The 26,425-nt window shown below is 35.7% G+C and overlaps 1 protein-coding gene across 1 annotated transcript in view; it reads right to left on the bottom strand.

Moving 5' to 3' along the window:
- Positions 1–26,425, bottom strand: part of LAMA3 (laminin subunit alpha 3) — a 309,755-nt gene that overhangs the window by 279,267 nt on the left and 4,063 nt on the right. The window contains 1 exon segment of the mRNA XM_074276692.1: positions 3,302–3,454. Within this exon segment, the coding sequence (XP_074132793.1) occupies positions 3,302–3,454 (153 nt within the window).

Here is a 26,425-nt window from a genome sequence, read left to right as displayed (position 1 = left end):
CTCTCTCTTTCCTTCCTTCCTTGCTTCCCTCTGTCCTCCTTCCCTCCTTCCCTTCTTTCTTTTTTCTTTGTTTCTTTCCCTTCCTTCCTTCCTTCCTTCCTTCCTTTCTTTCTTTCTTTCTTTCTTTCTTTCTTTCTTTCTTTCTTTCTTTCTTTCTTTCTTTCTTTCTTTCTTTCTTTCTTTCTTTTTCTTTCTTTCTTTTTTTCTTTCTTTCTTTTTTCTTTCTTCCTTCCTTTCTTTTTCTTCTGCTGTTTGTTTTCTGCCTATTTCTTTTCTCTCTTTCTGCCTTTCTATTTCTGTTTGTGTACAGTCTCTCTACATCTCTTTCTGTCTCTGTCTCTGATTGTGCCTTCTTCTCTCCCTCTCCCTTTCCCCCTCCCTTGTCTCCTTTCCTTTTCCTCCTATCCTTCTCTCCCTTTCTCCCTCCTACCCTCCCTCCCTCCCTCTCTCTCTCACTTTGATCTTCTTCTCTATCTCTCTCCCCTTTCCCTCTATCTTCTTCTATCTTTTCCTCTCCTCTCCTCTTCCTCTCTTCTCCTATCCCTCATTTCACTCATTTGCCCTCCCCTTTTCACTCTTTCTCTCCCTACCTTTTTCCTCCTCTCTCCTTCACTGTACATAATGATACCTTGGCCAACAGAAGTTGTTTCTGTCCATCTGCCCCAACCAGTCCCCTTCTCTAAAGCCCTAATCCAGAAATGTTTTGTTCCTTAATTAAGGAAGCTGGTGCTGCGATGTGTAGAGAGAGTGCTGGGCCTGGACCAAGTTAGACCTGAATTCAAATTTGACTTCAGATATTTAAAAACTATGTGGCCCTGGGCAAGTCATTTAATATCTGCTTCAGTTTCTTCAAGTGTAAAATTAGGAGATAATAATAACACCTATGTTTCAGGGTTATTGTAACAATAATCAAATGAGATATTTATTTTTCTAAAGTGCTTAGAATCGTGTGTGGCAATATATAAATAATTCCTTCTTGCCTTATCTGGTGAAGCCTATGGACCCTTTTTCAAAATATTTAAATGCATATAATCAAATGTTTAGCATTACAAAGGAAATCAATTCCATTGAAACAAAGATATATTTTTTCCTTTACAAATGTACAGACCCTCTGAAACTTATCTACAGACCCTGAATCCATGAACCTGATATTAAGAAATTCTACTCTAAATAGGCCCATTCCAATATTTCTTAAAGCATCATTCTTTTTTCCATTAAAATTTACTAAAATGGGATGACTGAACTTAGTTTTACAAGGCACAAATTGGGGACAACCATCTATGCCACTGAGACATTCAAAGCTGATAAATGGGTTGTCTCCATAAATATGTGTCTTGCTTAATGTTCCCATAGAAAGCAAACTAGTGGATTATTCCTATGTTGGCACATTACTATTTAATTTCCCTAATTAGAAGTTTCTGGCACATCAAAGGAGTATTAAGACAAAACAATTAGCTTTTCAAGGCAAAAGAATAAATAGAGATACATCTGATCTTATGCCAAGTTCAATAAATGGCATTTTGAATAGGTTCCCAAACCTTAGTGAATATAGTAACCCTTAGTTAAATAAATAGAACACAAGTCCAATCTCTCAGCTTAGTTACACTATTAGCTGATGGGATAGATAAACTGATTGTTGTTAGAAAGAGTAAAAAGAGATGTTCAGACCATCAAGGATATGCTAAAAAATTTCCCCAGGATACAAATTCAATTAACTGATATTCAATACAGCATGGACCATATTAATTTAAACCAACAGGAAGTTGTAGGAAAACCTAGAAGACCTTATGACAAGCAGAAGACCTTTAAAGACCTTCAATGTGTGAGATAGCCCTCCCTTTCAGACTCACCTCATTCAATGTTTCTTTTGTGTGATACTCCATTAATTCATAGTATAATTTTCACCAGACTAGCCAACAAGGGGATTAGTTTCAGCTTGAACAAGGATCATAGAACTGAGAACCATGTCAAATCAGAATTGAAATCTGGTCCATAGGAACTCCCAGATTTGGGGGATAAAGAAATCATGAGACTAAGTTTGAGATGACCTGGGAGTATTTTTGAAAGTAGGACACAGGATTATTTCTCACTCATTGGTGTCAAGGTTAGGGCTTCCAAGGAAAAGAACATCAGCATAGACCTCAATAACCAAAAAAAAAAAAACCCAAAAAAACAAAAATAAAAATTTCCAACTAAAGAACATAATTTATAACTAATCAGATTTAGTAAAGATGGTTAAATGAATAGTGGTAATGATAATGATCATACTCCCTACTAAAAAGAGAGTCATTGAATCAGCTTAAGAATTGCACAAAAGGGAAGGAAGTTCAAAGGGAAACACAAACAAACAGGGAAGCTTTGAAATAATATTTTGCCTTTATTATAAACTTTTTAATTAAAAAAATCAAGCTACATAATAGCAATGTCCAGTTTCACATATAATCTTTTTTATTCTTCATATGTGGAAATGTTCTTTCTTTGTGTGTATATAATTCAGAATAAAAAAAAAGGAGAATACTTTCTACCCTCTGATAGAGGGGTGATGAATTTGTGGATTTATGGTACAGAATTAGATGAACTTTTCAAACAGAGACAATGTCTGGATTTGTTTTGCTTAATTATGCTTGTTTCAAAGCTTTGATTTGAATGATTCTTCTAATGGAAGGCATATTGGGTGGAAAGAAGGGAAGTAGTAATAATTATGACTCAAAAAAATGGAAAGAAAGAAAAGGAAAACACTTTTTTAAATGTACAAAAGAAGATAGAAAATCAGAAATAGACACAGAAAAGCAAGACAATTCTGAAGTTGTTTTGAATTTATTATACTATGTACATTTCAAAAATAGCAAGATAGGTAATAGAGTAATAATTCAGTATAATAAGTATCAGGAAACAGCTGTATGACACAGTGTTAGGGTGCTATATTTTAGTTTAGAAGACATGAGTTTAAAACCTGCCTAAAAAACTTAGCAGTGTGTGATTCTAAGCAAGTTAATCACCTGTTTCCTTCTCTGTGAAATAGGCAAAATAATAGAACTACCCTTTTAGGGTTGTTATGGAGATAATATGAAATAAAGTTTGTAAAGTATTTTGCAAATTTTAAAAAGTTTTATAAATGCTAACTACTATTAGGTTCTTTGTTTACAGAAGTGTTGGTATTTGTCAAAGTCAGAATGACCAAAAATTAAAATTATTTTTAAAAAATGAATAGTGAAAAACATATGAAAAAATAGTGTCAATGACACCAACCATAAAATCAATGATGTAATTTTTGCTCATACCAAATGAATAAGTAACTCACCTGTCCCAGATCTAAAGTAACATTGACTTTGTTGTACTGTAAGCCCAAAGACAAAGGAGGGCTTTGCCACCAACGTTCAGTCCCATCAATTGCATTGGTTACTGGGTGAGCTTTATTGGGGTCCCCAGAGTTACAGTAGTCACAAAACTGGCCCTGAAAAAGAAATAAAATCCATTTTTTTAACTTTACTTTTTTTCATAACAACAAAAACAGTAGGAAAAATATATAATATATAACATACACTGAAAAAGCAAGATTATATAGATCATTAGAGCTGAAAAAGAACTGATATTATCAAGTCTAATATTCATTTTGATTGTTCAATCATTTTTCAGTCAAATCCAACTCTCCTGTTTGGGATTTTCTTCGCAAAGATACTGGAACAGTTTACCATTTCCTTCTCTAACTCATTTTACAGATGAGAAAACTGAGGTAGATAGGGTTAAATGACTCTCCCAGGGACCCATAGCTAATAAGTATCTGAGGCTGATTTTGAACTCATGAAGATGTCTTCCTGACTCCAAACTCAGTGTTCTAACCATTACGCCACTTGGTTGCCCCGATTTATAGATGCGCCTTCATTTTATAGGTGAGGAAATCGAAAAAAAAGTATCTCATCCAATGACATAAGGAACAATTATCAGAGCTAGCGCTTAAACTCGGTGCTCTTGAATACAATTTCAGCGCTCATGACACTACACTGATTGCTTATATTTCATTGAAGTTTATGAAATATCATGTTCAGTCACTCAATCAACAAATTTATTAAGCACCTATTATTTTATTTGACAGACACTTTTCTAGCTGCTGGGAACACAGAACCCAAACTGAAATAATACTTGCCTTCAGGAAACTTACATTCTAATGGGAAAGATAGCATGTACACAAGTATTTACACACAAAATATACAAAATGAATATAAAGTCATTTGAAAGGTACAAGTTCACTAGCTAGCAAATGGAGGAGGGATCAGGAAACGCTTCCCCTTCACATAGAAGGTGGTGCTTGAACTAAATGTTAAAGGAAACCAGGGATTCTAAAAGGTAAAAGTAAGGATAAAGTATTTTTGAGCCATGGGGATAGCTGGTAAAAAAGCAAGAAAATGGAAATTAAGAATAGCAAGTAAGCCTGATTATAGAATTCATGGAGAAAATCAATGTTTTGTTAGAAGGCTAGAAGGGTAGGAAAGGTAGAGTTATAGAAATATTTAAATGTCGAACAGCTGAGTGATACCAGAGGGAATAGGGAACCACTATAGTTTAATAATCAGGGTAGGGTGACATAATCAAATGTGCACTTCAGAAAAAATCAATTTGGAAGCTATATGGAAGAGTTATTGGAGTGGGGAGAGGCTTGAGGCAGAAGAATCCAACAGGAACCTTTTGCAATATTCTAAGTGAGAGGTGATGGTCTGAAATAGGGTGGTGGTATAGTGAGTGGAAGAAAGGGAGACACATATGAGGGATGGTGTAGAGACAGAAACGACATGATGGGGCAACTGACTGGATTGTGGGATTGAGGTGATGAATCTGGGTAACTAGAAAAATGGTTGTCCTGCAGATAATAATAGGGAAGTCAGAATCAGTGAAGAAACATTTATTAAGTGCCTACTATGTTTCAGATGTGGGGAAGCTAGGTTGCATGATATATAGAGAACCAGTACTGATGTTAGGAAGACTCATCTTAAGTTCAGATCTGACTTCAGACACTTTCTACCTGTGTGATCCTTAGCATTTGCCTCAGTTTCCTTATCTGTAAAATAAGCCATAGAAGGAAAGGGCAAGCCACTCTAGTATCTCTGCCAAGAAAACGTTGAAAGGGGTCACCAAGAGCCAAATGTGACTGAAAATGATTGAACAACAACAGCAAATGTTTCAGGCACTTAAGTGCTGGCAGTACAAAGAAAGACATGATAGTTTCTGCTCAGAGCTTATGATCTAATGGGGGTGGAGGGAAAGACAATACAAAAAAAAGTGAAGGGGGGTATCCTTAATGAGAGCATGATGAACTCCTGAACTGGGACAGGAAATGATCTGAAATAAGAGTTCTGTGTTTGATTTCATCTTGTCAAATAATGAGCTTCTGGAGATTATGAAGTTCAGGAAAATATATGGGTAGGAAATGATGAGGTGAATTTCCTATTTGCCCTTCTTAACTGGTAGAGGAGATAGGGCAGGAGTTCTCAAACTATGGCCTGCGGGCCAGATGCGGCCACTGAGGATGTTTATTCCACCTACCAGGTTATGGCAAATGGGCTGAGGGGCGGAGACAGAGTGTGAGTTTTTGTTTTTATTATAATCCAGCCCTCCCACAGTCAGGGACAATGAACTGGCCCCCATTTTAAAAGTTGGAGGACCACTGAGGGGAGCTCTTCAATGTTCAGCCTCCACCTGCTCTAATCAGAGAGAGGGAGGGGTTGGAAGAAGGGTGTACTTGGAAAGAAAGACACTGAGTTCTATTTTGGATATATTAACTTAGATGCTTGTAGAACTCTACTTTAAATATCCACGGGAGAGTTGGTGATGAAGAACTGGAATCTAGGAGAGAGACAAGGATGGATATCTCATTTTTAAAGTCATCTGAATAAAATGGGAATTGATAGGTAACAAAAGAAAAATGTATAAAGAGAAAGGAATAAAGATCCAAAAACAGTAGGCATGACATTGATGAGGAATCAGCAAAAGGTGTTTAAATGATACAGGTTACCTTTGAGCATTTCAGTCTTGTGTAATGTGTTTTTGCCACATCTGTATAAATGTTAAAAGACAGGCAGAGTTCTAAGAAATCTCTATTATACTTGGGGCACAAAAATGTTTTAATATGGGACAAAAATTTGCCTTATTATATTGAATCTGGATTTAATTATGACCTAATTCTTTGTTTCTCTTATTTAATTATATAGAACTTTTCAACTATTAAGTACAAACTATTACTCTTCTTCAAAGTCGAACATAAGTCTTTGCTTAAACCAATAGTATCTGAACTGGGTTTTAAGATACTGCTATTCCTCAGTGGGTAGAAAAATCAACAGTTGAAATCTGGCCTGACACTCACTGAGCTAGTCACTCAACCCTGTTTACCTCTGTTTCCTCATCTGTCAAATGAGATGGAGAAGGAAATGGCACACCACTCCAGTATCTTTGCCAAGAGAACCCTATATGGGGTCACGAAGGATCAGACATGACTGAAGGACTGAACAACAATTCCAACGATAGATTTCAGACAAGAGGCATTTAGAGCATGGACCATGCTTATTTACCCTGGCCATCTGTCCCACTCTGTCACTGTTGCTATTCCTCCCTCCAAACTAGATCTCCAGAGCCCACACCCAGGAGGTGCTAAGCCAGCCATCTAGCAGCTCTCTGGGATTATCCTTCCTTACTCAGGTCATTTTCCAATCTGTAACTATTGCATCCCTACCAGCCCACAGCCCAATTCCAGTTTTCCAAATCTTAATCTGAGAACTGGAATAAAACTAATACTGCCTTTATCTCCCAAAAAAACGAGACACTCAGCTCCCCTGTTGTTCCAATTATCATCCCTATGACTTCCTGAATCACAGAATTTTGGAGTTGGAAGGAATCTTATCAACCATCTAAAACCAGACCAAAACACCTTTCTCTAGCCATCACTTCCTTATATTGTTTTCTCACCTTTTAGAATGTAATCTCCTTAGGAGTACTGACTGTCTCTATTTGTACTTAGTGTCTAGTTTCTTACTGGGCACATAGTAAGTGCTTAATAAATGGCTTCTCATCCACTCATTGCTATATCAAAATGTTGTTCTCTTGGGACATTATTGCCAAATATTACCAAGCATAATACCAAAAATTGTCTATATTCTATCCAACAATTTGTCCAGGTGAAAAAGTTCATGTTAAATAGCCCTGTTGATGCTGGTTCTCACCTTGTTAGTAACTTCAGAGATTCGAAGTTAAGAGGAACTTCAGAGGACATTTAGTCAAGCAAGTAAATAATAATAATTGCATTTATATAGTACCCCCTATGTTGCACTAACTGTCATAGGCATTTTATAAATACCATCTCATTTGAACTTTACAACCACCATAGGAGATAGCTATTATTTTGGCCCTCATTTTTCAGTTGAGAAAACAGATTAAGTGACTTGCCCCAAATCATTCAAATTCAAATGTAGACTCAGAGGTATGTATCTGAGTCTACATTTGAATTTGAGTCTTTCTGATTATAGGTCCAGTGATCTATTGATTGCACAATGTACCTGCCCTGTTGTTGTCCAGTCATTTCAGTCATGTCCAACTCTTCATGACCTCATTTGAGGTTTTCTTAGTAAAGACACTAGAATAGCCTGCCATTTCCTTCTCCAGCTCATTCTATAGATAAGAACACTGAGGCAAATAGGATTGAGTGACTTGACCAGGGACACACTAGTTAGTAATGAGGTTGGATTAAAATCCTTTTAATTCTAAGCCCTGTACCACCTAACTGCCCCCACTTAAACAGAAATTCCTCTAGAATATCCTTAACAAATAGTCATCCACACCCACCTTAAAGAGTTCAATTGAAAAGAAAAACTGAATCTTAGGCATGGAATTAGAAAGGACCTTAGAACACCATCCTGCCCAAACACCTCATTTTATAGATGAGCAACAGAAATGCAAAAAGATTAAAGAAGGCAAGGTTATTAAGCAGCAGAACTTACTACCTCCCAAGGCAACCAATTCTACTTTTTCAACAGCTTATGGGCTCTTAAAAGTTTCAAATACTAATTACACAAGGGTCTAGTGGCCAGAGGAGTAATTTTAAGCTAATGTGTGACCAATAGCTCTTCTCCATTTCATAATATATTTTTGTAGGACTTGATTCTCATCTGTCTTCAGACATCAATCTCAGACACAAAAGTTAGGACATTCAGCTCATTAATTATTTCTCAAATTCTCAAAGAGCTATCAATGGCTTGATGTAAGATTAGTATTATTTTGTTTTTGTTTGGTCATTCATATGTGTCTGACTCTTCCTGACCACATGGATTTGTCTATGAGTTTTTCTTGACGAAGTTACTGAAGTGGTTTGCCATTTCTTTCTGCAGTGTATCCCCATTTTACAGATGGGAAATGAGGCAATTAGGGTTAAGTGACTTGACCAGGGTCACCCAGATAATATCTAAGGTTTGTTCATTCAGATCTTCCTGACTCCAGCTCCAACACTCTATCCACTGAACCACAAAGCTGCCCCTAATATTTTACTTGAATGTCTGATTTGTGAGTATTCAATACAATAATATCTGAACATTGGCTGTTTCTTCTATTTTTTTTCCTGCTGAATACTGTATTATTCCTATATAATGAAGGAGAGATGCTCTTCATGTTTGAACAGCATATGGTTTTATCTCTAGCTGGAAACATTTGTACTTCAGAAATGTCAAAGTTGGCAACCTTTTGGATATTAGCATATTTTTCCATCTGTTTCAAACATTTGCTATTGAAATAATTATTGAATATTATTTTAAATAGTATTTTATTTTTCCAAATACATGAAAAGATCATTTTCAACATTTGTTTTTTAAAGCTTTTTATTTTCAAAGCCTATGCACAGTTTTCAACATTCATCCTTATAAAACCTTGTGTTCCAAATTTTTTTCTCCCTTTTCCCTCCTTCTCCCATATTCAGCAAGCAATCCAATATGTTAAACATGTGAAATTCGTCTGCACAAAAAAATCAGATCAAAAAGGGAAGAAATGAGAAAGGAAACAACATGCAAGCAAACAACAACAAAAAAAGTTCAAATACTATGTTGTGATCTACATTCAGTTTCCACAATCCTCTCTCTGGGTGCTTCAATATTCATTTTTGCAAGACTTTGTGTCCCAAATTTTTCTCTCTCTTTCCTTATCTCCTCCCTCCCCAAGCCTGAGTAGGAAATGATGAGAAGAATTCCCTGCTTGCCCTTCTTAACTGGTAATGGACATGGGGGGAACTCTCCAATGTCCAGCCTCCATCTGCTCCAATCAGAGCAAGGAGGGGTTGGAAGAAGCAATCTTAGACAGGTTAAATATGTGTAATCCCTTTAAACATATTTCCATATTTGTCATGCTGTACAAGAAAAATCAGTCCAAAAGGGAAAAAATTGTGCTAAAGAAAAAAACAAGCAAAGATAAAAGTGGTATTCTTCATCCCACATTCAGTCTTCATAGTTCTCTCTCTGGATGTAGATGGCCTTTTCCATTCCAATTCTATTAGGAACTGTCTTGAATTTCTGCATTGCTGAAAAGAGCTAACTCTATCATAGATAATTATAACATAATCTTGCTGTTACTGTGTTTCTGCTCACTTCATTTAGCATCAGTTCATGTAAGCCTTTCCAGACTTTTCCAAATCAGCCTGCTCATCATTTCTCATAGAAAAACAATATCCCTTGGGGGCAGCTGGATGGTGCAGTGGATAGAGCACCAACCCTGAAATCAAATCTGACCTCAGACACTTCACACTTCCTAGCTGTGTGACCCTGGGCAAGTCACTTACTCCCAATTACCTCAGCAAAATAATAAAAATAAATAGTCTCCCAAATGCAATAAAAATATAATAGGCAAATATGCCTTTCTTTTTGTCATATTTATTCTATATTTAAAAAAAACTATTCAGGTTCATACTAGGCTTTTATGGCTAGCCAGGTAAACAGATTTCCTTGAAAAATTTTAAAGTACTTTAGACATAAAAGAGTCATTTTAGAGATTGAAGTCAAGAGTCTTCAGCCCCTTTTCCCTTTGATTGATGTTTCGTAGGGCTCATCCCTGAATAAAATTATATATACTATTTTTGGATAGTAGTTATGAGTGATTTTTATTTATATAGAAAACTCCCAATATGGGAACTTCAACTGTGTAATATATACAAAAGTAAAACAAAAATTTTTAAATAATCCTTTTTTTTCCAATTACATGGAAAGACAATCTTAACATTCATTTTTAAAATAAAAATTTTAATTCTAAATTTTCTCTCTCCCTCCTTTTTCTCCCCCTCTCCCTTTCCCTAAGATAGTGAGTAATTTGATATAGGCCTTATGTGTGCAATCATGTAGGATCTATTTCCACATTAGTTGCATTGTAAAAGTAGAAAGTTTTTAAAAAATCAAACAAAATGTTTTAAGATGTGTTAAATGAATTAAAAATTCTTAAAAAAAGATTTATTTTCTAAATCAGTATTATCTCACCTTTTATGGTGCCAAATGTACATATACACACCCTGCATCACAACCGAATTTCTTCAAACTTAAGTTTATACATATCATTTTCCTGTATTGAACTTGAACCTAATAATAAGAAACTAATCAACACAGAGAGAGTTTATCTCTGTGAAAGCAAGATAGGAAAAATCTTGAAGCAAAGGTTCTAAAGGAATAATTTATCAAAACTGCAGTCAAGAACTCTGATTTTCCTTGAACTGATTTAAGTATGTTTTGGCAACAAAATGGTACTTTCTTTTGCCCAAGCAAAATGAATCTTTTGGAAGATTATATAATCAATGCCAAAAACTACTCTAAACTGAAGAGCCCCAAACACTTTCTCGTAAAATAAAAGAAAAAAAATTGGATTCCAAGAAACACTGTTATATGGAAACTTTGGGCACTCACAGAGACTTTATTATTCTTTTCTTTTTTATAAATTTTGGGTGGATGGAATCAAAAGGAATTTTTAATAATAAAAAAAATTTCCTTCCTTCTACCTTTCACATTTGCTTACTTGGATATGTCTCAGAGAAACTATTTAAAACAAAAGTCCAAATTCAGTCAAATTCTGGGTCCAGAAGACTACAATCCAGGCCTGAAAAAATCAAAAAGTAGATCTGGAAATGAAATACCTCCCAGTTGTCTAACAGAAATGTTGAACCTCAAGCTTCATTTTTTGTGATCTCCTGAGATGTTGAGGGGGACTAATATTTATGTGAAAACCCTGAGTGGGTGAGGATGACTTCACAAAGAGGCCTAATGAGTATGCAGACTACTGGATAGCCAAAAGTAGAGAATGAGCATTAAAAAAAATTAAAAAAAAAAAAGTTTTATAAAGTGCAAATGCTGCCAATTTTTTTTAAAAAGAAAACTCAGGGAACCAGGTAAAATAAAGTCCATAGACAGTTCAGGCTGACAGATGGCTTATACATTTCCAAAGTGATCCAAAGGGCTCCATGGAGGGATGAAGGTCCAACTAGTATAACCTCCACAACCTGAGAAGATGCAATTTGACCTCATCACTCCCTCAGTTATCTGCTGCCTCTGGTGTCTGTAGGGCATAGATGTGCAAAAGGGGGGAGGGTTTCTGTTGGAGCCCAGCATTAATTCACCCCATCCCACCTGAAGTAGTGAAAGATGGCTTTAGGCAAGAGGCAAGTAAAGTAATATAAAATTGGTGACAACCAATGCAGACTGGGAGTTAGGTGGCTCAGTGTTCTGGACTTAGAGTCAGGAAAACTCATCTTCCTGAGTTCAAATCCAGCTTTAGACCCTTACCCCTGGGCAAGTCATTTAGCCCTGTTTGCCTCAGTTTACTCATCTGTACAAAAAGTTGGAGGAAGAAATGGCTAATTGCAAGAAAACCCTAAATGGGGTCAAAGAACCCAGGAGAAAGTTGGACACTTTTGAACAACAATAAACCACGGCAAAAGAAGGTACTCTGGGTATATTTTGTGCCCCTAGGATTTTCTGATTTTTCCTATTAATCTATTGATATGGAAATACAATGGTGGGCTAAAAGTGTGTGTGGGGGGGGAGGATCTATCTAAATAAAGGACCAAGTTGTCTTAAAGACTAATCCAGAATCTGCCTTTGTGATCTTGCCATCAACTACCATTTTATAGGGTATTGGAAGCACATGGTCTTTTACCATGATCATTTTAAAGACATTTACCTAAAACAAAAAAAAACTCACTCATTTGTAATGCTTTCTGACTAAAGCCCTACCATGCATTTCTTCTAAGAAACTGAAGATTTACATATAGAGCACTATAGTATAGCACTGAAATAAATACCTTCTCTCACCTTATTTAAGTCTGTGTGTTTCTAATCTATTCTGTTCATTGCCACATCAAATAACGCCAACTTGTGATCGGCCCCAGTTTGAAGCAGAGAAGGCATGGAATAGTGATTATGTGATACGCCAACCACCTGCTTCAGACCAGATGTGTGGAACAAGACCCAGGCTCAAGAAGTAAGTACACAATCTGGATGAAGTTCCATTGTCCTCATGACATGTAGTGAACTCTTAAATGCATTAACATTTAACAAAGATCATCCCTCAAATACCCCATTACATACCACTATGCACTTCCCCTAAATCCCCATCACAAAATAAGGATTACCAAAGTTTCTGGAGTTGGTCTCATACATGCAGGGATAAAATGAGCACTCCTAGTAATCTGGAGCTCTAAGAGGGTGATAAAGATTCCAGGGTTATTGAAACCTCAACAATGTACCCCTTCTTTGGAAAGATTTCATAGTTTCAAAAGGCATGGGGTTTTTTTATATTGCCAAATTTTGCAAAGAGGAAAGTAGATAGATGTATTAAATATGGCATAATTTCATCATTTGTTCCTAATCAAATAGTTTACCCCCTTTGAAGCTTAACATCATCATCTATAAAACTATCAGAATACATAGCAGTATTCTGATAGAATACAGAATTTGGAATCAGAAAGTCCCAAGTTCAAATCCTATCTCAAACACGACACTGGATAAGTTATTTTATCAGTGCCTCAGTTTCCTCATCTGTAAAATAGGGATATAATAGCATCAGTTCACGAGGTTTTTTTGAGGATAAAATAAGCTAACATGTAAAAATATTTTTCAAAACTTAAAACAATATATAAATTCTAGCAGCAGTAGCAATAGTAGTGGTAGTAGTAGTAGTAGTAGTAGTAGTAGTAGTAGTAGCAGCAGCAGCAGCATTTATAGTAAAGGATTGTTATGAGATTCAAATGAAAAGCTATATATATATATATAATATACATATATTATATATATATATATATACACATATATACTTTTAAAATGTTATAATGCTCTGTCTGAAAGCTATCAATAATAATAATGCCAGATAATAATTGATCTAATTCTAAACAACCAGGAAAAATGTTTGATTAAAATTTTTTTTAAATCTCAAAATTTATGGTAGAAAATCCTTCCTGAATCCAAGCCCCGTGATCTATCCACTATGCTACATGGATGCTAAAAACTCTATAGAAAAGACCAATTTAGCTTTAAAAAAATAGAGACAGAGAGACAGACACACAGAGAAACAGAGATACAGAGACAGAGAGGGAGAGAAGGAAAAAAAATACAATGATCTAGAATTTATTAAATTTAAGAACATTAACTACTGTAAAATGGATACTTTTTACTTGTTCTATCTTAATAAATTCATGAATGGTTTAAATGTAGTGAATCAGACTATAAAAAAATCATGAATTAGATGGTATTTTTCACAGTAGTTAATGTTCTTAAATTTAATAAATTCTAGACCACTATTTTTTTTGTCCCTTTAGATCTTATCAAATCTATTCCATTAATGTATATTTCAATTTTTTGAAGTAGCTGAACAGTTTTGGTAATTACTGATTTATAATATAATTTAATATCCTTATCCCTGGAGCTTAATAGTTTAATCCCCATTTGTTTTTATATGTGTTTGAACATTTTTCTTTCTGACTTTTCTTCATGGGTTTTGTTAGTCCTATTAGGAAATGTATTTTTGAGGAAGTATTTACTTTGATGAAACTTTTAATTTTCTCAAGTGTTTATTTACTTCATGATGGTTCTAGAATTTTTTCCCCCTGAGGCTGGGGTTAAGTGACTTGCCCAGGGTCGGTTCTAGAATTTTTTAAGCAAATCAGAATGTGACTCAGAAAGCTCAAGAGCTCTGTCCATTGTCCAGAAACTAGGCAAGTATGCCTTCATGAAATTGACATACTATATTGATGAACTTCTCTGGGCAACCAAATTTTGACTTAATTTTCCATAAGCCATAGAGTTCTTGCCAGAGTCATTCTAACAGACTGATCCCATGCCTGACAGAAGATCATCTACCTGAGAGCTATTGTGGCTTCAGATAGGGCTGAGGAACAGTCAGTATGTTATCTGCTGCCCAACAGCTCCAGAAGAAACTCTAGGAGCAGAACAGAGGTGAAGGGATAAGTTAATATACATACAAGGGACATGAAGTTACCAGATTTCAGTCTCTTTCCTACAGCTTTGGGACTCGTGCCTCAGTTGCCATCAGGGAAGAGACTTATTTGTGGATTTTATACATATACTCAATACTAGCTGGCTGACCAGTAAAAAGGATGGAAAGCCTTTCCATCCTCATACAATGAATGAATAGCTAACAGTCACAAAATCCCAGCCATGCTCTAAATTGGAAACAGGGCTCCTCCATCACATATCTGCATGTCCAAAAGTAGGCTCACCAAACCCTGAAAGTGGAATTGGCAGGAAAAAGAAATATTCCCTGGACCAATTACATCACAAAATGATGTCTTAACTTGTTCCTGAATTGAAATAATACATAATTGCACAAAACTGTCAGCCTCATTTTTTCTTCCAGAGTCATTGATGTCCAATGGCAGGATAGAAGTCAAAGACAACTGGTGATGGCCCAGAATGTAGTGGATAATCTTGGAATCTTAAATATCACCAAATTCTAAGCACATTGTTAGGATAGACAGCCCCCTAATTCACTAACCTGTTTGAGACCTGTTGGTTACTCTCAATCTGGGTTAGCCATCTGAAGAGACAGTTTTACCAGCATGTGACCACTGCACATGCTACAGCTTCTTAGGGCTACAGATGAGAATTAGATGACAGGTGGACACCAAAGGTGGATGAGCAGCCCTGAAAAGAGCTCAAAGTCCTTATACTAGATAGGCTAGTCCTCCCTGAATGTGCTCTATATACCCAGAAGGTCAAGCTAAAACCACTCATCTTAATATAAGGAAACAATCAGAATTGCACCAAGATGAAATGTCCTGCATCAGGAGTTAGTGATTTCACAATCGCAATCTTCAAGTAGAGTTGGGATGACTATTTGTCCAGACTAGTAAAGGTAGTTCTGGGATTCTGAGGTCACTTTCAAAGCTAAGATTCTCTGTTTCATCAAGTGCCAGAAGCTTTCAGCTAGCCATAAATTAGGTTATATGAAGTGCCCAGTTTATGTGAAAAAGCAAAAATGTATGTCAGTCCTTGAAAATAAATCATGATTTTTATCATTTCCTGATGTTTTATGATAAAATTTTATATCTACATCTGGGTTTTTATTCAAGATAAATTTGATAAAATTCATCCAAAAGCAAAATGAAGAAAACAGAGGAAGAAATGGCCAATCAAGTTATTATCTTAATGGAGTCTCATTACTATTTTACTAAATATTCTAGTAAGTAAAAATACATGCAACTTAGCATTTTAAAAAGCATTTAAGTTTGCATCAACTAGATTATCTGCTACAATAAAGGAAATCAACTTAGAGACAGTACAGAACTATATTTTAATGTGTTTCTAATACAGTACAATAGGTAAAAGGAATATTAGGCCTACAATTTATCCATCCTTGTCTAATCATTGAAATATTCTCATGGAATCTTTCCCAACAAAGTCATCCTGAACCTATGTGTGTTGAGGTAGATTTAAACTGTGCAGAAATTTCCCAGGGAAGGACTTCTTAAGCTTTTTTTACTTGTGGCTCATTTTCACCCAAGAAATTTTTATGCAGACTCTAAGTATATAAATATATAAAGTAGGCGTACAAATTAAACATTCGCTAATAAGAAATCAAAATTTTGCAACCCCCCAAATTCAGTTACATGACCCTATGTGAAGTCGCAACACGCAGTTTTGTCTTAGAATACAGTGAATGTGGGAAATTGTATAGGGTCCTTCCCTAACTCCAGCAGGATCTGAGACAGCAAAAACAAAGCCAGTTGGAACCCTTCCACTCAATCACCCACTTATTTTTTTTTGAGATTTCATTATTATTACTAAATTTTCTTCAATTGTGCCTGACACTATGTGACTCCTTTTTAGGAATTTTCTTGGCAAAGGTACTGGAGTGTTTTGCCATTTCCTTCTCCACTCATTTTATAAATGAGGAAACTGAGGTTAAGTGACTTGCCCAGCTAGTAAGAGTCTGAGGCTGAATTTGGATTCAGATCTTTCAGATCTCTAGGCCTGCCATTCTATCTACTGCCCCACCTAGCTGCCCATGAGATTAGGTATTCCCTATTTTGTCCAAGCTGGAAATATAGCAGCCACTCACAGATTTGGTTCTAATTGGTCAGGAAGTTTCAATTTACCATGTTCCCAAATGGACAAGATTACTTCTCCTTGAGAGCCTAATTCCCTGCCTTCATTCCCACCCCCTATGCTTAGTACATATACCCAAAGAGCTTTATCTTTAGTATATCTCAGAACTCCAGAATTCAAGCAATGTTAGCTTCCCAGGAGTAGGGATTACTGTGCAGGTATGAGTTCAATCCCCTAATCATTTAGACAACGGATCAGATTGTCCTTCTTTCTAAGTTACAAATATTCAGAGACTAAGGTGACTTTCTTTCACTTTGAAGGTCGTCTTTGGCAGTCCTGATTTAGGAATTTAGCACTTCAAAAGTAAAGAGACTTCACAAATCCAAAGATTCAATCAAACTACATCTAAATGAGAAACTCCTTTGCAACATCTCAGATTTTATGATTCACTCTCAAATTTAAAATATCTCCAGTGAAAGGAAATTCACTCTTTCAAGACAGTCCATTTTACTTCTAAGTAATTAAAATGTTAGGAAGTTTTCACTTACTTGAACCTAGTTTGGTCTCAGGAGTTAAAAAAAACCAAGTCTAATTCTCTTCTCCATAGTATTTCTTTATTTGAAGATAAATTTATTTTTTGAAAACAAATAATGTCCCCTTTAGTCTTCTATTGTTAAAATTAAGTATATTCTACTTTCTTCCATTGATCTTTCTATGTAATAGACTCAACTTGTCATCACCATAATGGCGATATTCCTTTGGATAGTCTTCAACTTAGCAACTTCCTTCCTAAAATGTGGTGAGCAGAACAGAATAAGTACTTCATATATGGTCTAATACAAAGTACAATAAGGCTATTACCTTCTGCATGCTGAATGCTCTGTTAATGCAATCCAAGATCACATTCAAACTTCATTGAGCTTTGCCATTAACAAACAAAATCTTGAGCACTGTGTTCTGAATGCCATATTTCAGGAAAAACATTAATAAGATGAAGTATATTTAAGATCTAGTAATCAGAATAGTGGGAAGAGGAGGGGAGAAGGAAGAATTCAAAATATTACATATAGTGATTAACTAAAGAAAAAAGATTTTTTTTTAATTTGGAGACAAAAAGATACAGAAAGAGTCATGAAAGCTTTTTTTCAAATATCTTAAGAGCTATTTTGCAAAAGAGTAAATAAACTTTTGTTTCCTAGCCCCAAAATCAGGACCAATGGGTAGCAGTTACAGAGAACCGAGTGTATAAAATACAAATAATTCAAAAATAAAATTTTGATGTTCTCTTATTCTATTTCTGAATTGATTGTCTTAGAAGGTAATGAGCTTAACATTGCTGTAGGGCTTCAAGTAGAAACTAGATTTATAAAAAAGGATTCCTCCTCAGAAGTCACATGGACTAGATCTCCTTTATAATTCCAAGATTCAGAGCCTAGCATTTTCCACTATTGAACTAAATCAAGCAAGCAAACATTTATTAACAGAAGCTAGAGATTTAATTAGTTTTACCCTGTTATAAGTCCTTCACTTTTAACCTAGGAGCAATCTAATGACCCTCAAATCTATATGGCTTCTTTTTTTCCCAGTTTTATAGTATTATATCAGACAAAAAAGTTATTTGTACAATCAAAATTGCCCAGAATACTCAAGTAAATAAATCTTTATCATCCAGAAAAATGTTTGGCTCTTTGTTACATCTTAAAATTTTTTGTAGCTCTAGCTAATCCTTGATTTCTTGATGTTTTAAGCAAAATTGGGATAGAGGAAACATTTAGATACAAAACTAGAGCATCTGTTACTGAATATCCATGAATGGGATGTTAGAAGAGTAGATCTTTTGAGATAATTTTCTCCATCCTTCCTTTCTCCTCTCCAGGACTCCAGCATTCTTTTTTCCCTCCCTTTCTTTCTTCTCAGAAGATCATTAAATTGTAAGGATGCAGTTCCCACAAAACAAAAAAAAACCCAGAGAGGTAAGGATTTTGGTAGTGAGCACTTGAGTCTTCTGACCAAGTGTTCACTAGGGAACCAACAAGTCAGGGCATCAAGTCAGGGCATTATGTGAGTAGGTATAATAAAGGCTTTTAAGATTACACGTGGCTGTTCTTGAGCATGCTACCGGTTATTAAGCTATAGATTCAAGAGATCGGAGCCAGAGACCTTTGAAGGCCTCAGAGGAGGCGAGCCAGGTAAAGTTCACACTGCAAAGGTCAGTGGTCAAAGGTACTCTGTTGGGCCTAGGACAGACTAGTAATTGTAACTGCCAGGAGGGCATGTTACAGAGAAGGAATGGTAAAACTCTCCCCTACTTTTGCCAAGAAAACCTTCAATCGGACATGACAATGACTGAACAACAACAAAAATTATCTAGTTGTCCTTCTTCCATTCTTTGCTTGTAAGGCTATCTTTTTATAGTGCAATACAAGACAATATATATATATATATATATATATATATATATATCCCTATTATAATTGGCCCCCTTAGTCTGTATAATAATGTCAGGGAGAAGGAAGGGAAAGAAAGAACACTGTATAGTTTACCCAATGATGGCCCTTCCCAAGTAACCCAAATCAACTCAATGTCATTCCATATATGGTATAATTGTAAAAATAATGAGAAGTCATCTGATTAGCAATACAAATTAATCGATCTTATCACTTTATAGTTATACTTTGGGCACTTCTCATTTACATTGAAGGATTACTCTAATATTGATGATTTCCGAAATTTTTTCCAATTATGACTAAAAAGATCAATTTGTGGCAATTCCTTCCACTCTGTAAAGATTCTTTTCTGGGCTACCAGCATAGATTAAAATACCCAAGAGCAATGACACTATTTTCTTGGAAAGTTCCTTCAAGGATTAACTCAGCCTTCAAAATAGATGTTCAATAAATATTGTTGACAGGTATCTGTAGAATAAATAACTGCTTCTAATATTTGAACATTTCAATCTTGTTGGTGATCTGCCCCTCAGAAATAGTCCAACCAACGCCTTTTTCAAAAAAAAATTGCTCAGTTTTAATCACTAAAAACCCAGTTATTTATTTTATCTTTATAGGTTTTTTTTTTTACAGAGCCCTCCCATTCAGATTGATCTTCCCCTTGTGACAAAGAAAAACAATTATGAAAAATCATCCAATACAGACATCTGGTTTTATACACACACACACACACACACACACACATCGAGAGAGAGAAATAATATTGTCTTAGTAGTTCTTTTGCCATGAGAGATAATATGATATTCTCTCTTCTCCAGTACCTTCACTACATTTTCTCATTATTTAGTTCACCTTATTTTTAGTGGTCTTTTCATTTATATCATTTCAGCTGTTGCTCACATTTTTATCACTCTGCATCTATCCACAAATCTACCCACATTTCTCTCACTCCCTCATAGTCATCATTTTTTACTGCACAATATACCATTACATTCATATTTGTTAAATTCTGTAAACATGTGTTAAGCACCTTTTATGTAGGAATTGATTACATGACATGGGAGATATAGCAGAGGATCGCTCAGCATGACAAACCCTCATCAAAGAAGGTACTATGCTCTCTGAGAAAAGCAGATTTGAAGTAGCTCAAAAGAAAGACAAGATGCACAAATTTAGAGAATCCATTCCAAATGTTCACTTGGACTATTTTGTGCCTGACCCATGGTAAAGCATTCCAAGCTCATATTGGTCTAATTAGCCATAGTCAGACACACTGTAACCTGATTCTAACACAGTGATGTTATTTTATTCCTCTTTGAAAATGAAGTACACAACAACCAATCAATCATGTGACATTCACTTTGCTAAATACAAAAATACGAAAAGAGGCTAAAGACAGTTCTTGCCCTCAAAGAGCTTACAATCTAATGAGGAGGGATAACATGCAAACAAATATATACAAAACTAGCTACATACAGGAAAAATAGGAAATAATTAACCGGGCAAGCACTGGAATTAAGAGAAGTTAGGGAAATCTTTAGGTGGTAGAGAGGATTTTAGAGGGAACTAAGAGGAAACCAGGAAAATCAGTGCTCAGAATGGAGAAATGAGATTATTTCCAAATATTGGGGATAGACAGAGAGAATACTTAGAGCAAGAGTTGAAGTGTTTTGCTCATGAACAGCCAAGAAACCAGTCTTGTTGGGACCCTGGATCTCTTAGAATCATCGAGAGTCAGAATAATTAAAAGTCTTTATTCTTGGTCTTTTTGTGGTTGAGGTCAGGGGATTAGATCTAGCAATCTCCACACCTCCTTCCTCTCTCTCCACGGCCAGGAGAATGAATCAATCTCTTCTCCTATCCCACCCACTCATGTCACTTCCCCTTCTTTGTCCACACCCACCGATCCAGCCAGCACAGAATAGTTGGGGAGGGTCATCCTTCAAACATGTTAATAGAGAATTGTCCAATTGGCAATTAACCTCATGTGCTCCATTATCCAAGTGCATTTGCTCAGTTCTAGCCCTTTACAAGTCTCATTTGATTAAAAAAATATAAATTGGGGGAAAAGGTTTAAAAAGACTGGAAGATAAAAGAGGATTAAGTTATGAAGGACTATGAATGTCAAACAGAGCATTTTTAAAATTTGCTTCTAGAGACAATGGGAAGTCTCTGGAGTTGATTGAGTAGGGAAATGATATAATTAGCACCATTTTGCTTTCTTTGTTATCACCAAGAATACTCCTATGAAAATTTTTATAGAAAGAGACCTGAATTTCTGCCTTTGACCTCATTAAGATATACCCATTAGGGAGATTTCTGGGTCAAAGAGAATGGACACTTTAGACATTTTTCTTGTATAATTCTAAAAAGTAATTGAAAATTGTGGAAACCATTTTTCATTTCCACCAACAATGTATTATTGTACCCTCCAACATTGACTGATTCTATCTTTTTTTTTTCATCTTTGACAATTTGTCTGACTTGAGGTGAAATCTCAAAACTGTTTCAATTTGCATTTTTCTATGCTGAATAAAGAACTGAGTAATACTGCTTTATGCTGAGTAGAGAACTGAATCAAAACTGAGTAATTATTCCCCAGTTGTCTATAACAATGTCATCTCACTTGAAGTCTACACCAGGGTTTCCTTAAAAATTTTTCTTCTGACCACCCTGTTTGAATTTGCCCCCATTTCAACTCATCATGCAACAACTGCTTCAGACACTCATCTATTCCACATGTCTGGATCAGAAAAACTGCTGAAGACAGACCACATCACTACTCAGGAACTGGCTTTCTTCCAGAACTTCATTATTAATGTTCTCTCTAACTTGCTAAGGGCCACTTGTATGTGATGCCGATAATACTCTTCAAAAAGTTTCACATGTCATCCATGGCATTTCTGAGTCCCACACTCAAAGAGGAGGTTGGATTCCTGCACAGTTTTCTAAGCCTTTAAATCTGATCTAGAGTTTGGCATCATGTCTGCCCCACTGTCTCCCTGAAAGCATTCTAGGCTTCTTCATTCAATCCTCTGTTTGTTTGTTAGTTGGCAACCTGATCAGGATGAAGTTTTGGTAGCAGGATTCCAAGCCTTCTTGTCTCACAATACAGCCTACACATTTTTCATAATCTTATGTTTTCCACGAGGCTTTCTTTCACTATTTCTTCTTTCATTTCCTCTCTATCACCCTTTTCTCAAGGGCTACTTCTATAGCCTCCCATCATTAAAAAGGTACTTGACCTATTTATATAAAATGGAAAACTCTTTATCTGCCTCTAGGTCTTTCTTTCACACATGTGTTCAGAAAATCTTTCTCCCTCTGTACTCAGGCTAACTTTTGGAAATATCCAGGTCCTACTTAATAAATTATGATTTAGGGTTTTATTAGGCTAAATTGTATCACAAGACTAGACAAGAGTTAACTGAGTTTTTAAGAAGAGTATCTAACTTAGATATAGGAAATCATTTTTGCATTTGGAGACTATCTGGTTCAATAAATGCATTATTCATGTTCATAATTAATTCAAAACGAATGCACAGTACAATATGGCATATATGAAGAATTATCAGTCTGTAACTGATAAATGATTTACCAAATTGAGAAAGCATCTATCTGTTATCATCCTATCAAAGATGTTTGGAATATATTAACTGGGTTTTTTTTGTTCATGAAGATTTTATTAGTTAAATAAACTTATTCACATTTGTAAAATATACATATTTATAATGATTTCTATTTTTAGAAAATGAAATCTGTAGCTTTCCATTTTAAGTCTCAACTACAGAGAATTTCATTTTCCACCCCATGAAAGGCATCTGACCCAGAAAAGTAGAGTGGTTTGATAATATGAGCTTCTATCACATTTTCCATCACTGAAGTGTCCCAGTCTTTTAGGAAAATTAACCCCTCTTAAGCAACAGCAACCACTTCTTAGTTACAAAAATATTTGTGCTATGTGTCTCTCAGTGGAGTTCCATTACAGCTATGAAAGGATTGTTTGGCTTTTATATTGACATAAATACTGTAGAAAGTGCTGCTAGACATCTTAATGCCTATTCTCTATGTGAGCTTGAACAAATCATTTATCCTACCCTTTTTTTGGAGAGCTGGTTGTTAACCATTTACCAGCATACCCTTTGGCATGAACCTATTGATCATAGAGAACCCATGAAAAGGAAGAGTGTACTAGGGGCTTATGCAAACAAGGAAGAAGGCAAAAATAGGTATACTCACTTCAAATATGGCCACTCATTGCTGGGTGGGTCTCCTTAAAAACATAGCAGATGCTAGGGTCAGCCATGCACACCTGGATATTCTGCAACACATTTAGCTACAGTATTGACATATCTGGAATGACAAGCTCTATGGGATTCTCAAAATTCCTTAGAAAACTACACTTAACTGAAGAGGTCATGGGCTCCACAAAAATGATTCTCTACAGCAACTAGAAAAAGACTAAGGGTCAGGGGGAAGGAGATTCCTCCCTTCTATATTTCTGTTGTACCTTTCTGTGGCATTAGCAGAAGAAAACCAAGTGGTTAATCCTCATATTTTTGTGAGCTACATAATAAACAGATTTTTAAAAGCTAAGCTTCATATACAGAATCTAAATGGAAAGGGAAAAAAAGAAAGAAGGAAGGAAGGGAGGGAGGGAGGAAGGAAAGAAGGAAGGAAGGAAAAAAAGAAGGAAGGAAGGAAGGAAGGAAGGAAGGAAGGAAGGAAGGAAGGAAGGAAGGAAGGAAGGAAGGAAGGAAGGAAGGAAGGAAGGAGAAAAGGAGGGAGGGAGAAAAGGAGGGAGGGAGAGAGGAGAAAGGGAAAAAGGGAGAGAGGGGGCAGGAAAAAAGGGAGGGAGGAGAGAAGAAAGGAAGAAGGGAGGAAGGTACAAAGGAGGGAGAGAGGGAAAGAGGAAATGAGAGAAGGATGAAGGGAGGAAGGGAGGGAAGGAGGCAGGGAGGAAAAGAGGGAGGAAGAGAGGAAGAAAACTCTCTTTTATATTTATTTTCTCCAGATAATGAATTAAAATCTGTCATCCCTGACTCTGAGCTAATGTTGTTGTTGTTGTTATTTAATGAAATTTATTAAGGAGATTCATACATTCATTTCTGTTATCAGCTATAAGAATTTTTTTTATTTCAGTTATATGTTTTCATCATTAATACCTACCAGGAAAAGATATGTTCAAACCAATAAGGGGCTAGTATACAGAGGCACTGGGCCTGAGGTCAGGAAGACCTGAATTTATATCCTACTTCAGACATTTTCTAGTCAAGTAACCCTGGGCAAGTCATTTAATCTCATCCATAAAATGGAAGGGAATTCATAGCCCCTATTTTATGAGATGTAAGAATCAAAGGAGATAATATTTGTAAAGGGCTTTGCAAAATTTAAAGTATTGTATAAATATCAGCTATCTCCTAAACAATGTCTCCCTTAATATTGTCACATAATAATGTCATAAAGGCACAGGGCCTTCCTTAGAGAATATCAGAAATGGAAGTTAACATAAGATTATATGTATCAACTGGTACCATGGGCAAAGCAGTAGATTTGGAGATAAGAGATCACCTCTGTTCCCTACTGCCTGTATGTGACCTTTTATAAATCATTTGGTCTTCTAATGGCTCCACTATTCATTTGTAAAATGAGATGGACTAATGTCCCTTTCAGTTCTAAGTATGTAGTTCCATGACCTTCACAATAAATAAGCATGGCAATAATTAAGGAATTTGCTAAAAAAAATTGTTTATTTTTATAGACACTAATTAAAGTCTGATGTAAGCTTTGTCCTCCCATCTCCTTATGCTCCATTGTCTCCTAATCCTATGGGCACTGAGCCTTCCTGTTACTCCTATTCTCTGTAACAGCCTACCTCCACACTTTGGCATGTCTGTAAATAGATTCAAAAACAAAAATTGTTCATTCAGGAAAGAAGCTTTGTCTATTCCAACACCCTGGTGGACTTGCTATTAGTGTCCCATGATCCAAAAGTACATAAAACTAAATAGGGTAAACTAGATGGCACAGAGGATAGAGTGCCATGTGTGGAGAGTTCAAATGTGACTTCAGATACTTCCTAACTATATAATTCTAAGCAAGTCACTTTACCCTGTTTGCCTCAGTTTCTATATCTATGTCTATATCTACTTCTATATCCATATCTACATATCTATAAAAGGCAATGGCAAACCACTCAGGTATCTTTGCCAAGAAAACCTCAAATGGGGTCACAAAGAGACAGGTACTACTAATCAGCTAAACTACAACAAATTATATATTATTTATTGTGGCTTACCACACAGAATCATAAGCAAAGCACAGTGCTTATTTAAGCTAATAAATTAGTAGTCTCCACAAGTCAATTTAAGCTGAATTACAATATATTAATTTGTTAATTGTTCTTTGTTTCTACATATAATCATTGGAGTTCAGCCTCTATTTGCTTATGTGTAGTCTTTGAGAAAATCTTTATTTACTTAACCTTCTATTGGCACTGAAACTTGAAACCTGAGAAACTAAAGAAATTGCTAAACTTCAGCGGTTAGAAAGACCTTGGTATCAACTGGACAGTATATGAACAAGTTATAGTATATGAATGAGATGGAATACTATTGTGCCACAAGAAATGATGAAGGGGATAGTTTCATAAAAACTTGAGAAAACTGGTATGAATTGATACGAAGAGAAGTGAACAAAACCAGGAGAACATCTGATAACAATAGCCAATAATATTGTAAAGACAATCAACTTTGACAGACTAAGGAACTCAGATCATCATAATGACCTCATGCCATTCCAAAAGGACTCATGATGAAAATCAGTCAATAAACATTTATTAAGTGCCTTCTATGTGCCAGGCATTAAACTAAGCATTAAGGATGACAAAAGAAAATCTCTACTCTTCAGGAACTCACAATCTAATTGAGGAGACAAGCAAATTATGGACAAGCAAGCTATATAGAGAGGGGAAAATAGAAAATAATTTATAAGGGGAACAAGGGCAGCTAGAAAACACAGGGGATAGAGTTCCTACAGTCAGGAAAACTCATTTTCATGAGTTCAAATCCAGACTCAGACACTTATGAACTGTGTGACCCTGGGCATATTATCTAATAATGTTTGCCTCAGTTTCCTCATCTGGAAAATGAACAGGAGAGGGAAATGGCAAACCACTCTAGTATCTTTGCCAAGAAAATATCAAATGGGGTCATGAAAAGTTGACAAATTGAAAACAATTAACAACAACTCAAAAAAGAGGAAAATATTAGAATTAAGAAGTATTGGGAAAGGCTTCCTATAGAACAAAGCTTCTTAAACTGTGGTTGCATAATTGAATATGGAGTTGCATAATTGACTATGGGGGTTTCAAAATCATGATTTATTTTCAGTACATGTTTGATTGATATCCTTATT

Source organism: Sminthopsis crassicaudata, chromosome 1, assembly GCF_048593235.1.
Source record: "Sminthopsis crassicaudata isolate SCR6 chromosome 1, ASM4859323v1, whole genome shotgun sequence".
In the NCBI taxonomy this organism is placed as follows: Eukaryota; Metazoa; Chordata; class Mammalia; order Dasyuromorphia; family Dasyuridae; genus Sminthopsis; species Sminthopsis crassicaudata.
Note: the sequence above shows the minus strand (reverse complement) of the source record. Positions and strands in the feature narration are given on the sequence as shown.